At 41.0% G+C, this 22,006-nt stretch overlaps 3 protein-coding genes across 4 annotated transcripts; 2 read left to right on the plus strand and 1 right to left on the minus strand.

The window, feature by feature from the left end:
- Positions 1–1,814: 1,814 nt before the first annotated feature.
- On the minus strand, positions 1,815–6,640 carry fam168b (family with sequence similarity 168 member B). The gene is made up of 7 exons (XM_083936427.1): positions 6,517–6,640; positions 4,699–4,790; positions 4,513–4,596; positions 4,102–4,244; positions 3,681–3,879; positions 3,408–3,532; positions 1,815–3,229 (listed from the first exon to the last, which is right to left on the minus strand). The coding sequence occupies exons 2-6, from the start codon at positions 4,766–4,768 to the stop codon at positions 3,420–3,422; spliced, it is 609 nt and encodes a 202-aa protein (XP_083792553.1). The 5' UTR covers positions 4,769–4,790; positions 6,517–6,640; the 3' UTR covers positions 1,815–3,229; positions 3,408–3,419.
- A 605-nt stretch (positions 6,641–7,245) lies between these two features.
- On the plus strand, positions 7,246–9,786 carry fbxo45 (F-box protein 45). The gene is made up of 3 exons (XM_083936016.1): positions 7,246–7,704; positions 8,508–8,864; positions 9,049–9,786. Exons 1-3 carry the CDS (start codon positions 7,378–7,380, stop codon positions 9,232–9,234), a joined length of 870 nt encoding a protein of 289 aa, XP_083792142.1. The 5' UTR covers positions 7,246–7,377; the 3' UTR covers positions 9,235–9,786.
- Positions 9,787–14,993: 5,207 nt separating this feature from the next.
- nrros (negative regulator of reactive oxygen species) lies at positions 14,994–20,167 on the plus strand. Of its 2 annotated transcripts, none has more exons than XM_083936472.1 (3): positions 14,994–15,108; positions 16,253–16,367; positions 18,192–20,167. In XM_083936472.1, the coding sequence occupies exons 2-3, from the start codon at positions 16,266–16,268 to the stop codon at positions 20,148–20,150; spliced, it is 2,061 nt and encodes a 686-aa protein (XP_083792598.1). In that variant the 5' UTR covers positions 14,994–15,108; positions 16,253–16,265; the 3' UTR covers positions 20,151–20,167. The 2 variants fall into 2 exon arrangements, with proteins under 2 accessions (XP_083792598.1, XP_083792597.1); XM_083936471.1 differs by having other exon boundaries at positions 15,001–15,108; positions 16,250–16,367.
- The last annotated feature ends 1,839 nt before the right edge of the window (positions 20,168–22,006 follow it).

Below are 22,006 nucleotides of genomic sequence, written 5' to 3' on the forward strand. Positions count from 1 at the left end.
CAAAAATGTCACCTTACCCAAAGTCAAACCTACAATAACCGGAGAACATTTAAAATAACGACTTAAAGCTTAACGGCTAACGTTAAAGCTAAACGTCCACTCCTCGCTACTGAGATATTTGAATAAGAGACACCACACAACTTAAACCGTCTTTACATTTCCCCACAGTCAAATTAAACTTCACTTAACCGTATACGTTGACGTTAAAAACATGCTAACAGCCGTTAGAAAACGTTAAATTAGCGACAACTTCGGCTTTCAAAATTAAGACTTACGCCAACGAGTCCAGGGAACAAGCAGAGGTGTATAGGGTAAGGTATTGGCAGCTTTATGTGTTAATATAACATCCATGAGTGCGACGCCGCCATGTTTGTTACTCCAAAACAAAATCCAAATTCGCGGGCCCTATTTAATGCCGCGGAGTCTTCTTCTGCTGCTGTTCTGGAATCGTCTACCGCGGACTTCCGCCTGCGACGCCCCCTCCTGTTCACACCTGCTACTACAACTGAACAGTGATTCTGTGCAGTTTGGGCATAATTAGATATTTTTACATTAGGTAGAGCTGATTCTGCCATTACAGCCCCAGTATTTTAATGGGAGCGTGTCTGTGTTCTTTCAACCTGCCAGGGACTTCAGATGAAAATTAGCCTGTATGGCTAAATCTGGCACATTTACATGTGTGACATTGCTCTTGTTAATGTGCATTGTCCCTTCTTAAAAAACAAAAATAATTAAAAAACAAGCAAAAAAAAACAAACATGTGGTCCCTCGGATTAATAATACAATTAAGCATTTCACCTGCATTTTAAGTCATAGAGTGTGGTCTATACCTAGTCTGTAAAGTGTCCTGAGATAACCTTTGTTATGATTTGGCACTGTAAATTAAATTAAATTGAATTGAATTGAATGTGTTTTCAGATTTTAAAAAAGTATTAGAAAAGTTACCCTACAAAGAAAATTAAAGAATTACTACAGTAGCTCAGTCCATAGGTGTGAACCATGAATGGAGTGTGGACTGGTGGCTGGAGAGGTGCCAGTTCATCTCCTGGGCACTGTCGAGGTGCTGTTGAGCAAGGCACCGAACCCCCAACTGCTCGGGGCGCCGGTCACTGGCAGCCCCCTCGCTCTCACATCTCTCCATTAATTGCATGTATATGGGTCCTGTCTGTGCATGTGTGTGTGTGTGTAACATGAATAACAATAATAGAGTGAAAAAAATTGAATTTCCCCATTGCGGGACTAATAAAGGAATTCTTCTTCTACACACTACTACCCACACACAGACTTATTTTTAATTCATAAACAAAGGAGAGAAAACGATTGAGCTCAGATTTAAACCAGTTTCCCCTCACTTGCACACAGCTTTACCACAAACACAATTTCCTAAAATTGTGAGACTAGATCACGAGGGAATATAGGGCCTAATTTGGATGTGGGGAAGATTTCCTATAAATGAGGGAAACATAGTTGACCTCCATTTTTATTAGCCGCACATGCAATCTATCAGTTGTCTACATATTAAAGATTGATTACAAACCACCTGTCTGGCTAACAATATAGTTTATGAATGAGATTGTGTAATTACTCATCTAAATACATTTTCCTGTGCCCAGTCTTTCAGGCAAGCTATTATCTACAACTCTTTTTTTATGTTGTATGTAAAGCACTTTGAATTACCTTGTTGTTGCATGTGCTATATAAATAAACTTGCGTTGCCTAGCTCTTAACAATATATAAAACTATCCCCCAGGTACAGTTGAGGGCCAAAAACACAACACGACAGAACAGGAAGCAAAGATTATCCTTATATTTGTTTTATTTTTGGTCTTTAGAATACAAAACAAGAACCAAAATCACAAAAATAACATTTACAAAACAGAGTATTTAACTGAGGCAACATAGAAAAGCATGTCTGAAACAGTGATATTGGTGGGTTAGCCTAAAACCTTGAGGTAAAACAGCGAGCAATGTAAAAGGTCAGATATCTTTACTGGTTTTCGATTAGTGCCTTCCTTGACTAGTGCTATTCACAAATGGAGTTTAACGATATCATGTTTTCCTAACATGTCCACAGTTAGCAGTGATATACTGGAATAATGTAGTGCTTCAGACCTACCTAAGAGCAAATTGATTATTGTGAGATGTAGGCTGAATATTTCCGGCGTGTCGCACTATATGGCACCATTTTTAATGGTTTCTATTTTAATCAGCTTTTATTCACACACATACACTCACACACACGACACTGTTCCTATACCTCCACTCCCTTAACTCTTAAATGGGTGCAAATGATTTCCAACAACTTACTCTACTTGTTCCCCACCGAGAATGCTTCAAGCTAAAATAAGTGAATAGTTTGAACATTGATATCACCCAAAAAGCAGGAAACAGAAGCTGCTTCACACCTGTGGAAAAGTTGATACGCTTTTCCTAAAAAGGTGTGACAGAGAAGGATAAATAAAACACTCTTATTAAGTGTTGGAATGGCCATCGGTCAGAGGCGCAAACCCCATCTTCCTAAAATACAAAATGGTAAGACAAAATGTATACACTGCATCCACTGAGAGAAATAATAAAAACCTAGCTCCACTTACAAAAACACAAAGCAGTGAAAAGAGTAGTTTGCGCTGCACTTGTTTGTGCAGGTATGTTTTTGCATGAATAAACGTTTCTCGTCTTTTCTTCTTTCACATGTAAGACATGATCACTGGTGATTCAGCATTGCAGATTATTACTTTTTTTAGTTCCTTTGGATGTGTGCCTTTTGTTGATTTTGCATCTGTCACAGCAGGTAGATTGCGCTAGCATTACTTCATATATCTATATATACACATGCATTCAACATCATATGTATCCCCCAAATTAAAAGAAACAAAAAAATAACTATTCCAAATTCCCTTTTTCACCACTTTAAGCTATAAAAACCTGCATGGTAACCCACAAAAAAGTTTGCATGGAGGCATTGCTGTTAGATGTGAGATATGCAGCAGATTGTAGAGGTGCTGACGCTGGGGTGTAACATGGAATGCAGCCTTATTCCATTGAGAGGGGTCATGGGGATGGGCCTATTCTTCACCCCCTCCTATCCAAATGGGCCTCTATGTAGTTGGGTTTTAGATTCACATTATGCTGGAAGAAGAGTATGGTTGCAGACACTGGCAGGGCAGGTCCTCACCAATAGCAAAAAACACTAGAGTAGAGTGTGAATGCATATCTACCATCTTCTGGCCTGCAGAGAGAACAACATGCAGAAATATAAAAACATGTGTTTTAAATGAAGATTTTTAGAGAACAGAATATAAAGTGATAAGGTGGCGTGTTGATATAAAATACACGTTAGAAGCCTGTGAAAGTCTTGAGCCCATATCAGACTGATATTCAGCCCTGCCAAAAAACATCATACTCACGCTTCCCTCTCTTCACCACTGGGGGGGCACATAGCTGTAGCTGGGTGTGCCAGGAGGCCGATATGTGGGCATAGTGACTTGGTGGGGGGCAACAGACGCTGGTGAAGGAGTTGTCAACAAAGTTCCTGGGAACACAAATATGATACAAACACTTTCACAACAAAGAACTGGCCCAGATTTACAGATCGTTAAAGCCAGTATACGTTCCAGAGAAGTGAGGTATAACTTCAAATGTAGATACTGATAAATAATTAAATAGAAACCGCCGCTTACCGGCTGACATGGCCATGGTGGTGCCGGCTACCATCCCCATGGCCACACTGTTTTGGCGTTGAGCATGCATGGGCGGGGCATACATGGCTGCAGGCATCCCATTGGGCTGGACCACTGTAGTGTGATGGATAACATGAGGCGGCGCAGCATACAGCGGCTGTGTGTAATAAGTGCCCTGTTGTTGTGAAGGTATTAGTGCCTGGATCACAGAAGGACAAAACAGCACGTTATAGTTCAAGACATTAAACTAAACAGGACTTTGCCAACAAGTTTAAACAGCTATATCAGTAAAGACACTGTTATGACGTCACAGTTTAACATTTGGACCTTTAATTATAGCACCATCCTATCCTATCCTCTAGATAACACTTTAATGCAAGAGACAAAATCTGTCATCCTTCAGCCACACTATTGCACTGACCTGTGCATAGGGGTTCTGTTGGGGGTAGGTGCTCCTGACCGGGTAAACCGCAGCATGGTAGGGGTTGGGTGAGGAGGAGTATGGTGGCACATTCCCAGTGTTGGGAGAGCAGGACATTTTGAAAGGAGTGCCTGGAGCGTAGCCTGGGTGGGACAGAAGACACGTTCAGTTAGTGCTGCTGATTATTCAATGTACAGTCTCTTTAAAATCAGTGGGGGGTGATGAAGAAATATGCAGAAGTGTTGCACATTGGTGGTTACTAAACGCATCTTGAGAAAGGTCTGCAGACTGAAATGTTGGCCTACATACAAACTGAAGAGGTGTTGAAATCCTTGCTACAGCACAGACTTGTAAAATCTCCATTAGCTAATGCCATACACAGTTCAAACCCGTAGTCTAAAACATTCTTACCACTGGGGAAGGCTGCGTTCGCTCCTGCATAGATATTGGGATTGTATGCTGGCGCAGCTGTAGCATAGCCAACAGGGAATCCAGCTACAATGACCAAAAAGAGAACAAAACAATTCAATTTGAATGAGTTCAGGATATCTTTTGGGGATATTTCTTAAACCTTTAAACACCAACACATGAAATTACCTGGGTAGCCTAAACCCTTAGTATTGGTAAAGGGGACCCCTGTTGGTCCCGGGCTGTACACTGGATTCATAATGGAGGTCTATTCACAGATGCTGCAATGAAAGAAGCGTAGATCATATGAGTTTCAAACATTTAATTAAGAAAAAACAAAATGAAAAGACAGAGATCATGTGGGTAAATCTAGCAGAGACCCAGGTGTCAACTGACAGCTGTCCACCAACCAGGCATCCTATTATACCGTATCTCTGGCTGTAAAATAAGCGCAAAATCATGCTGAAATGTTGACATTCCCCTGATGCTGCCGGTGGATCACAGTGCCAGACAACTGGTCCAAATATGGGTATTATTGACAAATTAGCATACACAAGGCAACAAAAAAAATGTATTGTGGGTATGAAATTATCTGGTGAGGAAAACAGTGAGGGCTGCCACTGACTTATAAGATGACCTTGCTTAGTCATAGTTGTCATTGTCACAACAGGTTGATTTATCTTTCAAGTACTGTCCAGCTGCGAGTGGAATTCCAACATTTTGTGGGGCTGATTTAAATAATATGCATAATTTAACCGGGCCCGCCTGCCTACTAGACTTCTGCACTGCTTGAATTTTTTGTTTTACATATCTCTCCATGTCTTGACTAAGTATGAGCACTTCCATCCCTTAAAAAGCTTCCTGTTTTTGTGTTTCTCCATTTAACGCTCAGTGTAATTTCAATTTTGTACTACAATGTATAGAAAAGTTGTAATTTAACCGTATATGTTATTCATTCATATTATGGATTTGTGTTGCAGCAGTTTTACAACTTTCTCAATGCCATTACCAGATGAAGCCTGACTTCTGCTCCACTTTGTGCTCAATAGTTTAAAAAAAAAAAAAAAAAGCACAAAAGCCTGTGCACAGCTGTTTGTGTTTCTCTGTGACGCCCTCTAGCGGGGGTCCAAATACCATTACATCACTTTTACAAGTCTGCTAGTTCAAGGACAATTTAAGCAGTGGGAGAAACGCACGACTTCATTTGATTTTGAGGTAAAGTTTAAAATAGGACAGCACTAGTGAGTAAAATATTAACATATCAGCAGCATCATCATGCAGTAATGGAGAAAGAACTACAAACCAATCTATTTTATAGTCTTACTTAATTATAATTATATTTATAGACCACGGAGCAAAACCTAACCTGGCTGTCTTTAACAAATCTTCATCGTCTCATTTTATAATTAATAATAATAAATAAAATAGCCTACATCCAAAATCGTGAACTATTTAAGATTTTAGTATTTTGCGGCAAAACAAACAAACCAAAAAAAAAAAAAAAAGAACAGTGTGACGCAATTTAGGCTAATAAGTAGCTTCTTAAAAAACATCTGCATGCACGTAAGCTTGTTCCCAGTATGCATTAATAATAAAAAGGTGTTCCGAGTGTTTTCAGGTGACTAATGTTGCCTGCAAAAAAAATAAAGATGGCAACCTTTAAGTAGAAGAATTTGGAAAGGTGAACGGAGCGGCGCTTTGTTATCATTAGCCCTCGCGGCTCACCAGCCTCATTAGCTGCATGACCCGCCGTTAGCTTAGCATGTTTGCCTTTGAAGGATGGTACCGATGTACGGACCGACCTGCTAATCACCTGCCTGACCGCGCAAAAACACCGGACTGTCCCCGGACAGCAGTCAGATGGGGGCAGCTTGTCAACAGGCCGCATAGCAGAGGAGGGAGGCAGACAGACAGCCAGACAGACAGACAGCTGTGCTCTGCAGTAACGTCCGTCCCAACACTACCGATAACACACACGGCGTCGTATCTAGATGATACCCCACTTACTGTTAACTGCTCTGTCCGTCTGTTGGTCCCTTCCTTTGAGTCCTCTGGTGATTGAATGTATTTTTAGCTTAGCTGCTGTTTTGCTCTCAGATGCTTTAACTGAACTCTTTTCAGCACTCGCGTCACTTCCGTGTAGCGTCACGTGGTCTATAAATATAAGCTATTCTGCTTTTATCAGGTAAACAATATTATTATGATTATGTGGGTATTTTTATTCGTCTTTAAACACGAAATAATTATTTTCTCAATACAAGCACGCTCTTTAAAAACGAACATGAATTCGTATAAATAAAATAATAAAAAGCCGTGACAGGCCAGAAAAAAAGATTTATTATATAACAATGCCGTTCTTTTTTTAATAATAGTTCCTTTATGGTGCTTTTTGTTGCTACACGGTCGCTACACTTCGACATCAATGCAATAATGTAACGTAATGTTCGATATCCTATCACTGCAACATTGTTACTGATTCTTATGGCTGCTCATTGGTCCTTGCAGACGGTAAAACATATTATATTTGTGCAAGCGCTTCCCTTTCTCTGGCAACTTATAAATTCTGCATTGGGACGGTTTTTGTTAACACTTAATGCGAGCAACGATTCTACAAATGAATGTATGTATTTATCTCTACCAGGGGTAGCCTATGACAGGGAATGTGTATTTGCTCTTCAAGGACCTTGACGCATCGTTTCTATTCAGCCATTGAACTGGGAAGAGGGTCCATACTGTTGTGGTTTCAGTGCGACCTATATGTGATATTATAGGTAAAATGTTACTATCGATCCTCTGTTAGGAATCATTCTACGGTGTAAGGTGAAACTATTCGCTCGACTGGTGTCGTCGGTAAAGAGCAGGGGTATAATGTCTGGAGCGGCCGGTGGAGGTGGAGGCTCCTCCTGTCAGGGCGCAGCAGCGGCAGCCAGTTGCAGCTCCGCCGGCTCTCCCTACGCTGCTGCAGCAGGGGGGAGCGCAGGGGTGGCCGGGAGGTTGCCAGCTCGGGTCCTGGAGCATGTTTTTTCTTATTTGGACCTATCCGACTTGATGTGTTGCTCATTGGTCTGCTGGCATTGGAACAATATCCTGGCGGATGAAAACAGCGAGGTGTGGCGCAGCCTCTCCAACCGGTCCTTGAGCGATGAAGCTCTGCGTTCTGATATCCTGTGCAACCTGCCTACCTACAAGGGGAAAGTATGTTTACCAGTGCTGCTCTCTGGGGTTGGGAGAACCTTGATTAATGAGAAACTCCTTAAACATCTCCACGTGACGTAACTGATAATGTGATAAATACAGCATAGAATCATAAACTACAATAGTATAAGTCAGAACACTTTAGTAATTCATACCCAATCTGTAATAAACATATACAAAGTCGAAAAACAGGAATTAAATGGGCATAATCTTGAATGGGGCTTGGTGTAGGGATTTAACAGGCTAATGCATGTGTTGTTTTGTTGTCATCAGCTCACATTAGGCCTTATTGTATTACAGAGCCCTATAGTCAGGTAACTGTTATTGCACAGCTGTACACTTTCTGCAAGGAGATAATAGGACCACCGGAAGTTAAACCCATCTTCAGAGCAGTGTCTGAATGGGACTGTTTGTATGAAGTTATCCTTCATTTTCCATCATTTGAACATCCTCAAGGGACCTTGGAGGTCCCTAGATCACATGCTGTACTTTGAAATGCCAAACCAAAAACTGAGTGAACACTTGTAGCAGAAGTAATTCTGCTAAATATCTTTTATAAAATGAGTCTTTAATTTTAACATAGTGATATAATTATTTCAAATGATAATAGCAGTCATAATCATTTACTTATAACAGTATATGTAAAAGACCTCACAGAAGCTTGACTGGTGCAACACATTATGTCCTGCATGTCACACCTTGTAGCAACACTTCCACAATATGACGTTATGAAATTTCTAACAACAGGATATTTCATACCTAAATGTCCGTTGTCCTTGTCCTTGTCCATTCGTCCTTTACAGCTCAAGGCCTTTCAACACGCTCTGAGCTCCCACGACTGCTCCCGCAATGTTTACGTGAAGAAGAACGGCTTCACCCTGCACCGCAACCCTATTGCCCAGAGCACGGATGGTGCACGTGGCAAAATTGGCTTTTCGGAAGGAAGGCACGCCTGGGAGATCTGGTGGGAAGGCCCTCTTGGCACCGTGGCAGTGATAGGCCTCGCCACGAAGCGGGCATCCATGCAGTGCCAGGGCTACGTGGCCCTGCTGGGCAGCGATGACCAGAGCTGGGGCTGGAACCTCGTCGACAACAACCTGCTTCATAACGGGGAAGTTAATGGAAATTTCCCCCAGTGTAACAATGCGCCAAAATATCAGGTAGGAATCAAAGCTGAATGTTATGTCTGCCCTCCTCAGATTTGAGGTAATCCAAAAAATAATGTGTGGAATGAATTGCCCAATACGTAAAAAACAAATTTGAAGATATGATTGCTTATTTAAAAACGTATAAGTTATTTAGCATTTTTGTAATCCAGCAATGTGTGATTGCGTTTGTCCACAGATCGGGGAGAGAATACGAGTGATTCTAGACATGGATGACAAGACATTAGCCTTCGAGAGGGGTTTTGAGTTTCTTGGAATAGCATTTCGTGGACTGCCCAAAGCCTGCCTGTTCCCTGCTGTCTCTGCAGTATATGGCAACACTGAAGTCACCATGGTGTACCTGGGGAAACCTCTAGACGGCTAGAAGCGAAGTAACCTGTGCCACCATTAAAGCTAACAGGCCACTGGCGAGTGCAGGACTTTTTCTGTGGGCAGACTGCGACAGACTCTGTTTGTTGCACAGGTTCAAAAGGTTTTGAGTCCAAGTGGCCATGTTCCTTCCGGACAGAATAACTATTCACACACACAAAGAGAACTGTTGGCATTTCTACTACAGTTCGACATAAGGAGTCAGTTTTTGGACCGGACAAACTACGGAGGAAAGGAATGCTTGGGAACTGTCATAAACATGTTTCTGTATCGACGTGGAAGTGTCCACTTTCACAGTTTAGCTGCTGGACTGTTTTATTTACAGGATAGGGGAACATTATTTAATTTTTGTGCGATTCAGTGCTGAACATTTTCCTTGAGATTTTATGGCTGCTTGAATAAGAACGCCAAAACGATTCGAAACTGTGGCAAATACTTTAAGACATAATTTTAAGTGAAACAGTAGTTGTTATTGATAGTTATGAGTTTATGGAAACAGCTCATCGTGGATTAACACAGTTTAACTATAAGCGATGACTGGATTATAATAGTTATATGCCAAATCAATGTGACCTGATGTTATATTTTGCTATAGGCAAACTCGGAGGACATGCGGACCAACTGTCATGCATGTGCACGGATACTGGCGGAGGAAGTATAACATCTGACCTTTTAATATACCTATCCAGTAATGGTGTAGACTATACCTGTATCATGTTAACGTATGTCCTTCTTAATGTGCTACCGTAGTATTACACACTATTTATTTCTTGGTTTTATCTATGGTACTATACATAATGTATGGTAATAAGGCCTGAAAATAAAGTATACGTGGTGCCACTCTTAGAATAAAGATGGTTTGATGTTTGATGTCTGCTTACGGCCGTCCAGCTACACTACATGTTCTATTAGCCAGCCACATTCATTTATAGTTTTGAAAAAGCTCTTTTCATATAGATGCTTGAACCTAAGTCTAGATGCTGCATATTGTTGCTGTCCAGTGAAAACCATGTATCTCCAAAATGTGTGATTTTTGAATTTATCACTTAGACCGAAGTATTCACTGTTCCTAAAGCGGAAAACGGCTGCTTTTGAAAACCAGAACAATGTTTTCACATGAGAGCGATACGATATGCATGGATTGTAACTGCAGTGACAGTGCAGTAAGTTATCGGTCTGCATATGAGGTAAATAATGTATAGGACACATTATCCAATACACAAGAGTTATCATGCATAACAATGCAGTTCGTAGAATTCACCACACAGAGTGACTGTGCGTGAAAGGCATTTGAAGTCAAAGACTATCCATTCAGCTCTTACTGTAAGTGTTGAACTACATGTATATTCTCTTTGTGTTGAATAATAATTTGTGTTCAGCAGTTATCTTTTCAATATCAATAGAATTCAAAATGGAAACATTGCACTTATGGCTTGAAATATCCGTCATTAAGTGGCACAATAAAGCCATTATGAGGCTGAAGGATTTTCACAATGCTACATGTTTAGTTAAACTTTATAGTCAGAGATTACCTTACCTCTGCCTTATAATATTCTTGTTCTAATGTTTTAAAGGGATGGATCAGATTTCTTAAACTGTGGTTCCATAGTCAGTACATTATTGTCTCATTAGTAGATGGTGGTGGGTAGGCCCCCAGTTTGGAGAAACAGGCAGGAGGAAAGACAAGGAAGCTAAACAATTACGGTTGCTGATGGGGCAGCAGCAAAATGTATTTTAGCCACCAAAGACAATATCAATTTGACTGTACTCTACATTTACAATATTTTCACAGCTTGACCTTGCCGTCAAACAGTCCTGTTTAATTTACATAGAGATAGCTAAAGCCCTTACCCTTGCTCTCATCAAAGCCACCAGACTCCATTGACATAAACAGTAATTTTACCTTGCAGAACATGTGAGATGATGGTATACCGCTGCCCTGATCGGACTTCTACTACAGGCCTATTTATGCAGTTATTTGTTTTGAGCACATTTTTAGCCGTACTAGCAGCGTGGCTCAAGGACAACAGTTTTAGTTGAAAGATTCCCATGACATTCTTTTGCACACGTGACCCAATAGCGCTATCGTCAGGTCAAAATGATGATGCTAATGACATGCCCCATCAGCCTCAGCTGTAGGCTCTGAAATGCTAATCAGCAAATGTTTGCCTTCTCAACACTAAACTATGGCAAATATGATAAAAAATTATACATCAAAACATCACCATGTCAGCACTGTCATGTTAGCATGCTATTAGCAGTTAACCCTAAGCACTGCTGGGCCTAAATGCAACCTCAAAAGAGCTGCTAGCATGGCTACAACTCAGTCTTATTTCTCTACAATAAATCACATAAGGCTAGATGCAGTAGTGAGACAGATTGAACTGAATGCCCATGAGCTAAATGTAGTAGCTTTAATGGAAGTCTGACAATCCCCTTTTTAACGTGTGAGTTTTCAAGGGAATATAAGAGTCCTGATTGTCTATGCCTTAACGGCTGCTAGAGTATCATTAATGCTATACCACTTAACAAAAACAGGAAAATTGCAACAATGTATGCCAGAAACAGACACCATATCTGGGTAGTATGTCAAGAGATAATAGTGGTTATTCTATCTTTTTTCATCTGCAAATATAAAGGCATTTAAATACTTACAATCTTAGTTTCAAATATCCAATATATACTGTCTCCACAAGATGGCAGTAAACCTCTTGTGCATGTTAAGCAAACAGCCTTACACAGAAAATCCTGGTCATGTCCAATATGAAATTTCAAGAGGATACAGCTGGGGTGTCCAACCCTGCTCCTGGAGAGCTACTGTCCTGCATGTTTTAGGTCTCTCCCTGCTCTAACACACCTGAGTCTAACGATGATCAAACCTGTGACAAGCTTCAGCTGCTTGATAACGAGCACATCGTTAAACTCAGGTGTGTTGGAGCAGGGAGAAAACTAAAACATGCAGGGCAGTGGCTCTCCAGGCGCAGGGCTGGGCAGCCCTCCAGGAGCAGGGCGTGGCAGCCCTTGGATACAGTTATCAACCTTACTTTTTATTGTTAATCAAGCAGGCTTTTGCTAAATTGTATGTTTTCATGCATTTATGCAAACAATATCTTAAAAAATTACAAAACAAATGATGTAAATAAGGCTGAATAAAAGGGGAATTACACATAGAGATTACCGTTGAGAAAACAGGAAACATAGAACATGTTATGTTAATCAAGACACCTTAAACCTGAGACCGGTGAATCGTCAATATTCTAGTATTTATCATCATGTTTGGTCCTGTGAGTCCTCATTGCTGGATTTTTTTGTAAGTTTTTTTTACACTGCAGGGTGTGAGTTGCCCACATCACCTCACACCTATGGGACTTAACAGCCCAACAGCCACTTCACCTCCCTGGCTCTCAAAAATAGAATGCGCATTTTCATACTTTTAATATAACCTTAAACAGACAGATACTAGTGCCCGGAAATCACACTTGTGCCCCCACACGTGCTAACCACAAGTCCAGTGAAAGATGCTTTCCATCTGTCTGCTCAGAATATAAGAATAACACAAGTGACAGAACATGCTGCACTACGACTGGAAGGAAGGATGCTGAATTATACGGCTATTTAACCCATGTGAAGGTACACCCGAAGCCACTAGAACACAAAACGAAGGGCTACTCATTCAGCTGAAATATAAAGCAATGGATCTCCCCTGTTACGTGTTTTTGTTATTCGCAAGCCAGAAGGTGTGAGGCCAGGGATTAACAGTAATTTCACGGCTAAATACGTTTTTAAATTACATCATTGGTGCAGGGTTGGTGAAAATTAAAGGTGCCCTGGGGAGTTATAGTGTCAAATCATAACGAAAGTTTTCTCAGGACGCTTTTCTTAGAACAAACAGGTGTAGACCACACTCTTTAATTTATACTGTTGAGGAAACTCCTCCACTTTAACCTAACCCTAACCCTAACCCCATCAGACAAGCATCGTTGAAGAGATGATTAATAGTGTGATGTTAAAATGGACAAATAGAGGTCTGGTGTTCATCAAAGTATGACGTTTATTAAGACAAGTGATTGGAGAGAGGCTGTGTCTCAGCCGTCTCTGATGAGTTCAGTGAGGATGTTGTTGTTGTCCTTGTGTGTGTGCTCTGATTGATTAAAGGTCTATCTAATTGCGTCCAGAGGCATTAATAATGAGAGGTTCCAAACTAACACGCATTTGCAAATTAATCTGGAGATTCTGGCTCCCTGACCAGACACAAACCGCTGATGTTAAACCCTAGGCCACCAGGATATAATATTTATTTTCCTAGGATGGCAAAGGCATGACCCACCCAACTCTGCCTTTGATTAGATTACCCTGATATTCTCACTCTAACCATAATCAATCTTACTCTCGTGTCTAAACCTAAGCAACCCAACCAAACAAATCAGAAGCAAAGTAGGGCGGATCATGACTTAGCTATCATAGGGAAAGAAAATTTTCCACCAGGATGCATTCATATCAAAATGGAAACCCTATATTTGCAAGAACTCACAAAAACATTTGCAAGAGACCCAAACACCTATCCTAATACTAACCATTGAGGTCAGTGCTTGACCTCAATCCTCTTGCAAGACTTTCGCAAATCTTGGGGTCATCTAGACACGACCCCGATATGCACTAACGTTATTCTTCTTAGGTGTTCTTATGTTTTAAAGCTGCCACTATTCTGGAGTGCTGCAAGAGGCCTTGGGGACACAGTGTATACATTAAACTTAAAGTAAGTGTGCAGATTTATCAGTGGGCCGCACGGCCTCATGTTTGCAATACTCAAATAAGATTTCTTTTAGATTTTTTTTAGACGTATTGCTTATAAAGTGGGGAGTCATAGATTAAAAAATTGAGTGGCCACCTAAACTTAGGTACCTCCCGGTAGCTCACCTGTTAGAGCAGCTGAGGCCTATTGCTGCATGTCACCCCCTCTATACCTGCTGTATCTATCAGAAAGGCAAAATAGCCCAGAAAATGATCTAAAGAAAAACTTACAACAGATTCAGAAGTGAGAGCTGGAGATGTCCTGTATGAAAACAGGAAGGAATCAGTAACAAATCAACACTCTACAAACGGCACCGTCACTTCCTGATTCCTAATTCCTTATTCTCTCACCCGAGAGAAACAACTTAAGAACAGTGAACAGAGTAAGAGTAACAAAAGATGAAGGAGAGCTGGTGCATTCCCTAGTTTCAGTAGCTGGACATCAAGAAAGAGCAACATGCGTTGTTAAGGGAAGGAGCTCGGTTACTTAAAGCAGTTGCATTCATATAAGAATTAAAAGTACAGCATCAGAGTACTTTGCCATAACTCATTTAGATTATGTTGCAGTGATATGTTTTGTGCTGAAAAGTGTGCTCTCCATCGATAATCTTCCTTCCTGGGCAGGAAGGGTGTGTGTGTGTTTGCTGGTTTCCTCTCTAGTAGCTTGGCTGATCAAGCTGAGGGTGTGAAGGGTGTGTTCTCGTTAGGTTTCTGTGGTTGCAGTTGTGCTACCAACCTTAGGTGTCTGCGCAACATCAGTACTGTCGTGGTGTTTGTGTGACGAGAAAAAAAAGAAACTTGTGCTGTGCTGGTTGAGAGCGGTTGAGCCTGCATTCTCCTTCCTGTGGCCCCGGGCTTGAGAACCTCTTTCTGATTGCAGCTTGTCCATGTGACTTTGGTTTCCGTTGCTTGCCTGCTTCCGTGAATAGTAAAAAAGAGGCATCGGTGCTTCAGTCAGAGCAGGGGAAGGCAGCTGAACACCACACATGAGAACACACTCTGCAACAGCAAGTCAACCAGCGATATGGTCAGGGGATCAACCGTCAGTGGCTTGGGAAATCCACACCTAACCACCAGTGTAAGTAAATGCATTATGCACGATTCTAGTACTGCAGTATGCAGTATGCTAAAAGAAGCAAACTGCACACTTTGTCTGAAATTAGACAGTTAAATACAATCATATTTGGGTGTTTTTGAGCAAGATATCTTATTCATCTCCTGCTTTTGTGTATACTAGAGAACCTGATAGGATGTCATGAGGAGTTAAAACACGTCAGCATAAAACAAGTTTTGTAATCAAAATTACAAATTGCTTCGTATTGCATTTGAGTAATGTCCCTTGAGTTATGGATCAACCTTCATTAAAACTCAAAAGTTTGAAAAACCAAATGGCAAAATGTCATCTCAATTTAATAATGCATATTTTTAGTTTCTGTTTAAATTTCCCAATGTTAAATTAACATATTACATATTTTATTATTACTGCGATTAATGGGACCATGTACTGTATATTCTCCGCGCATTCCCTATGACATTTAAGCGTGGCTCATATCATGTCAGTAAACTCTGTATCACAGCAAGAACACCCATAAAAAAGAGAAAGCCGTAATCTGCGTATTGTCTTTTGTCTTTTCTCTCCCCGAGAACACACTTTATAGTTTATTAATGTGTTATGGCCAGGGGTGTACACAACAGTGTAGTTAACTACTGTCAGCCATGCACGTTAGTGAAGATAAACTATTTATTTTAACAAAGGTATTTGTACGTGTACGACTACTATGCCTTTTAAAGATTACATTTATCTGGCATGAAAGACATATGAACTGGACACACCGTTCTCACATGTGCGTCAAGCCATATTCATGACTTTTTAGTTTAAGGCGAGGTGAGAACAGGTCAACAAAAACTGCACACAACTACAGAAATGTTTTAGTCTTGACTCAATACCACAAACTCAAGTTGCAGATCTTAACTCATGGTATGAAAGTTTTTGGCATGAGTAGGTGACTGAACCCAGACCGTCTCTGACCTCCACGCTGCTTCAACACGTTAATGTCAAGCTGTGGTCTCGCCCTCGCAGTTTGATAATGCATCTATAGTTGAGAGATTGACTTCTCCATGCTCATCATCACATGCGAATCCCAATAACTATGGTTTTACACTGATGAAGAGCAAGGCTAACCCAACATCCTCCCTCTCTCTTCCCATCTCCTTCTCAGCAGTGAGGATGTTAAAATGCCAGTCCACAGGCTCACTCCCATCCTGCTTTGCTTAATTCCCGTGTGGAGAATCCTGACACCGGTCTTAAGTCATCCCCAACACAGTCGATGCCAGCTGGTGAGATGTCTCTCGTTATTCTCAGCCCTACTTTATAAAAGCGCATCGTGAAATAAACCCAGTATATTCAGTATATAGAATATCTGATGTAAAGGGCAAAACTTTTTATTTTTTTAGACTCAGATGTGCAACTTTGATAAAAGATTGGCTTTTTTAAATGTCATCATTACAACAGTCACATGCTGATGCTGCATTTAGCGTTTATCAGATGTCCCGTACACATGACAAGTGTAAAAATGTCCGTGTGAACATCCTGCAATGTTGAAACAACGCCTTATGTGTCAGTAACCCATCAAAGTTGGCAGTTCACTGTATCAAATGTTATAACTATAAGTACTTTATACTAAAATGATCCGCTTTCTAATAAGCCACTCTGTTTACAGTAGAGATCAAAAGTAGAGAACAAATAATAAATACTTGATTTCTTCAGAAATATTATTATTTGATGTTCAGAATTTGATAGACTATGTGCTATGGCTGTACCACTGCTGTACTAGTATGTTGTCTTTTTTAAATAACCAAGGCACTTTAACAAAAACCTTTATTTTGTGAAAAAACAGTGAGCAAAATTAGAGACCAGTAACCACTGTGTCACTGCAGAGCTTTAGTCCAAATTCTCCTAAGTGCCGAGACACTGTGCCGAGACGGATCCTTGCCCTGTTCAGCACTGAACTGATGAGCAACTCCAGCTGCAGTGTTGAACTGATTCCCCATTGAGAGTCTTTGCATTTGGACGACCGGCCTTTTTAAGGGACTTAAATGAATCTGTGTCCTTGTGAAGTTTTAATATTCTTAAAATCACAGCCTGTGAACGCCCGACCTCTCTCTGATGGCTGAGAGGATCATCCCTTTGGCCTTCATCTGGACAACCTGCTGTCTCAGGGTTTCAGTCTCCTTAGAGCAACTCGTCATCCTGCAAAGTAACCAGGAGAGCTGCAGATAAATAGGGTGTGTCCAACAATTATGTAAATCGTCACCTTGTTTATTCAAAAAAAAAACATGCTATTACAGCAGTGGTATAGCCACAGCTGATAATCTATCAGATTCTGGGCAGTAAAAAATAACAATATGTCAGTATAAAGCAAGTATTTATTATTTGTTCTATAATTTTGATCTCCACTGTATATTGTAGGGGTTACATATATTCAAACAGATTTTTAATGGACTATTTTAGTGGGAGTACCCATTATTTATGACCTGCTCACTTTTTAAAAAGCCATAATGTCTCAATGTTTTGAAAGTTAATAAAAAATTCTGATGAATTTAGTAGCTACCTAAAAAGACAAAACAAAATAAAAAGTTCACGACATGACAACCCCTACATTTTGACCTATCAAGGGTTAATTTACTAAACACTAATAAATATGGTCATTAAAGCTTACAAAGCCTTTATAAAGACAGATGTAGTGGAAAGTAAAGTGGTATACAACTAATCAAGGCAAGAAATATCGACTATAAATCGTTTATTATCACAATCCATCTAGCAGATGTTTATTAATTACTTCACTCTGAACCAAAGTGGTGGATCAACTGACCGACAGACTGACATCCCTAGATCTGTGCCGCCAGTGTGACTAAAAACCAAGAAAATACAGCCCATGCTAAAGTGTTGATGTAAGATAAAGCGGTATGAGAAGTTAAGCAATCCTTCCCAAAAGGAAGCTGGCTGATATAAACCTAAGAGTAAATTCCGTCTTGTGATTTCTGTTCCTGCATCATCTCTAAAAACACACAAACATTTCTCTCCCACGAGGAGACATACAATACACAAACACACAAACTAACACACAAACTTAAATGCAGGTGCTCTCCTTTTCTCGGCAGATCCAAAGAACGGCTCTCTGCAACAATGGCAAGCTCTCCTCTGTTCCGACGGAACTGCCAGACAACTTAGAGGAGCTTCAGCTCAACTACAATCACATCCAAACACTACAAGACGACTCTCTCCTCCGTCTCCCCTCACTAAACACCCTGAGCTTAGCCTGTAATAGTTTGGAGAAATTAGAATCCGATACTTTTCAAGGCACAAAATTGTTAGAAAACCTCAATTTAGCAAATAACAATCTTTATATTGGCTACGAAGAAACCAGCCACGCATTAAAGACCCTACCCAGGCTTAGAGCTCTGGATCTCTCTGCGAATGACCTTGATGATGAAATGGTGGCTGCTCTTCTCCAAAATCTGACGTCCTTGGAGTACCTCAATCTTTCTGGGAATCTGTTGCAGAGACTGGATGAGACCTCGTTCAGAGATCTTCACCAACTCAAAGAACTCGACCTACAGAAAAACATCATGTTCGAGATCGATGGCGCCTTTGACAGCAATCCCAAGCTCCAGCGGCTCAACTTGGCCTTCAATTATCTGCCCTGCCTGACGGACTTCCACATGACCCAGCTGGTGGTCCTCAACGCCAGCCACAACTTCATCGAGTGGTTCATCTCCAGACAAGACCTTAACGACACTTTCCAGCTCGAGACACTTGATCTATCAGATAACAAACTGCTCTTCTTTCCTTTCTTGCCCAGCAACAGCCACCTGCGGAATCTTTACCTATCCCATAACAGAGTTAGCTTTTACGAACACTTGGCAGACAACAGCACATTCCCAAACTCAACTACTAATGTTGAGTTCTACAATATGAAGAATTACACGAGCAACGTGACGGCTCAGCTGTGGGATGAGAACCTTCACGGTGACATCTCCTCTCTAGAGATTTTGGATCTAAGAGGAAACCAGGTGGAGTATTTTCCTCTGGGATTCATCCAGAAAATGGTTGCCCTGTCTAGACTTCAAATGTGCACGAACTGTCTAGAAACCTTAAATCTAACGTCAGAACAGTTCTCTGGCAGTTTGTACGAGTTGGACGTTAGCAACAACAGGCTGAACCAGATCTTAGCGGATGAAGGTACGCTGACCGCTCTTGGCAATCTAACGTACCTTAACCTTAGCCTGAACGATCTTCAGCGGTTACCCTCAGGATTGTTTTCCTCATTGCCAAGCCTTAGGTCAGTGGATCTCAGTTTTAACAGCGTTGCCATTTGCCTTCCTGAGGAAGCTGAGACCAGTACAAACACTAGCTCAGCTTGCGCGGATTGGAAAAACATCGAGTCCCTAAGGCAGCTTCATCTTGAGGGATGCAACCTTAAAAGAATACCGTCGTCTGCATTCACTGGCTTGTCTCTAACTCACTTGGAACTGTCCAACAACCCTGGACTCATTGTCCAAGAATCAATACAAAGTCTGAGCAGAACGTTACAGCACCTAGGTTTAGGAAACACTCACATACAAGACTTCGACTTCTCCCATTTCCAAAGTCTGAAGTCTTTAAACATTTCAAGGAACTCCCTTGCCTATCTTCCCCCTTCCCTTCTAAATCTGGACCTGAACGTGCTGGATTTGAGGGACAACAGACTTTCCACTATCCCCACAGGTCAGGCTAATGCATTAGCCTCAAAACTGCACACTGTTTTCCTCACAGGAAATCCCTTCAACTGCTGCCAAACAGAATGGTTCAGGACATTTGAAACAACAAAGACAGTCAATATGGTCGGACATTCAGACATTGAATGTGAGGATCTCATCCAAACGACACACAGAGTCAAGCACTCCCAGTCCTTTTTGTGTTTCGAGAAAAATGGGGAATCTATACTCTGGTACATCCTGCTTTTTGTACCCATCTGTCTTTCTTCTGTGGGCATTTTGATTATTGTTCTCCTCACCTTAAAGCCCAAAATGCTACAGAAGTCAATCAAAAAGAAGTGTTTGAAGCCTACATCTTACTGATACGTTACAAACCCTAAACAAATCCATATTTTGTACAGTATTATTGAGAAATGTAATTGAATGTACATTCTGTCGGAAATAAATATCATAAAACTGTCTACAATAACGAAGGATCAATTCTATGATGGGTATTTAAGCGACGGGGTAATCCCTTTTTCCACATTGTTGTGCTGTTGAAGTGCGGTTCAAACTTAGACCCCAAGCACTAAACCCTGATGTAAAATTGGGGCTGCGTTCTTGTGGTACTTGGGGTGTGTGTGTGTGTGTGTGTTTGAGAGAGGGAGCGTGTGTTTTTGTGTGAACATAATGCAGAAGTAGTGTGATGCAAGCTGTTGCTATAAGCAGCAGAGGAAACATGAAATTTCCTGTTTTGGTAAGATGTGCAGGAACTGCCCAGTTCAGTATCTCAAAGAGGAGGGGTTTAAGGTTTCCTTTCCATCAGGGACACACAGATGCAACATAGACATGAAATTCCAGTGTGTCAGTACTCATGAAGAGTTGGTTTCGACCCAGGTTTAAGCACATTTGTACGCATGTCATCAAAAACCTTACAAACAAGCCTCAGCATTATGTTTGTACCTTTGTGTGTATGTGTGGATCCGTGTGTAGCGGTGCATGGTGCTGGAGGCCTAACCAGAAAGTAACCAGAATACCGCTGTGGTGATGCTCAGGGTCACGGTGGTTGGAACATTAAAAGAGAAACCGGAGTGAAGCTGTGTCAAAGCGTACACACACCATCATTTTTACATATCCTTTATGACATAAAGTCCTACTAGTCAAAACAAGTTTTTGAGTATGCATCTGCAGAGCCGGGAGGGTGTACATGGGCTAAACTCAGCAGTAGAGGAACAGGCTTGTGACTTGAAGGTTTCTTGTTTGAACATTAACCACCATGAAGTTATTAATAGGTGGTGTGAACAACAACACACCCTGCACTTCTGGATTAATTTTGATAACTGGCAACTTGAAACCAGTGTGAGTCTACTTTGAAGCAAAACTACCACCAAATATGCTTAGGGGTGCAAATTAAGGTTTTCAGTTTCTATCAGGAAATGAACAGCGGGTGAGAATAAATAAATGGTCTGGGTAACTGAATGGAAGGAAAACATTGACCAAGAGTGATACAATGCTGCTATTGTCCTGAAAAAATGGCTTAAGAGTCTGATCATGTTGGGAAAGAATTGAGAAAGACGTCAGAAATCATCATTTGCGGAAGATACTTTTCCACTGGTCACAGATTGTCGACCAAGAGGTATTTAATTTGATCACTCAGCTATTTTAGCTGGGAAGTTTGAAGAAGACAAGCATATAAAATGGGTTAGAGGTCATGACGCAACACCACAGCCAAACTTTGCTAACTTTGTAGCTAACTTATCGTGGTATATTCATGCATTAGATGTTATTGCACAAGCCATATTCAGTGGTGGTCAGGGAAACCACATACATCATATCGCCACCCAGTCAATGTGTGCACATAGCCCAGCAAACTTGCCAAACACACACTGATGCAACATATTTGTCTTTGCAAAACAGCCGGACTGTCATTATGGCATCCGTACGTGGCGTGAGTTACCAAATATACGCAGCAAATCTTTACATTTCTTCACTGAAGTAGTGCCACAGTCACAGTTCCAAATAGCAAATACATCCAAATGTGAATGGAGAAGTGAAATTTGCCCTTAAGTGGTCAAATGAGATTCTTGTGAGTCACATTCTGACAGCGAGTGTGTACATCCGAGATAGATCTATGCACAATGTAGATAAAGCATACCTGGACACGTTTTTATACCAAAAGTAGTCAAGGTCACATTCTGCATATGTGACTGTGTTCCTGATGCATTGAACGCGTGCAAAGA

This window comes from Echiichthys vipera (assembly GCF_963691815.1).
Source record: "Echiichthys vipera genome assembly, chromosome: 21".
In the NCBI taxonomy this organism is placed as follows: domain Eukaryota; kingdom Metazoa; phylum Chordata; class Actinopteri; order Perciformes; family Trachinidae; genus Echiichthys; species Echiichthys vipera.

Excerpts from the sequence above, each read along its gene's own strand:
- fam168b (XM_083936427.1), bottom strand. The coding sequence starts at position 4,768 with ATGAATCCAGTGTACAGCCCGGGACCAACAGGGGTCCCCTTTACCAAT. Across the intron at positions 4,597-4,698 it reads TAAGGGTTTAGGCTACCCAG|CTGGATTCCCTGTTGGCTAT; the intron begins GTAATTTCATGT and ends TGGTCATTGTAG. Across the intron at positions 4,245-4,512 it reads GAACGCAGCCTTCCCCAGTG|GCTACGCTCCAGGCACTCCT; the intron begins GTAAGAATGTTT and ends TGTCCCACCCAG.
- nrros (XM_083936472.1), top strand. The coding sequence starts at position 16,266 with ATGCCAGTCCACAGGCTCACTCCCATCCTGCTTTGCTTAATTCCCGTG. Across the intron at positions 16,368-18,191 it reads AACACAGTCGATGCCAGCTG|ATCCAAAGAACGGCTCTCTG; the intron begins GTGAGATGTCTC and ends TTTTCTCGGCAG.
- fbxo45 (XM_083936016.1), top strand. The coding sequence starts at position 7,378 with ATGTCTGGAGCGGCCGGTGGAGGTGGAGGCTCCTCCTGTCAGGGCGCA. Across the intron at positions 7,705-8,507 it reads TGCCTACCTACAAGGGGAAA|CTCAAGGCCTTTCAACACGC; the intron begins GTATGTTTACCA and ends CGTCCTTTACAG. Across the intron at positions 8,865-9,048 it reads ACAATGCGCCAAAATATCAG|ATCGGGGAGAGAATACGAGT; the intron begins GTAGGAATCAAA and ends GTTTGTCCACAG.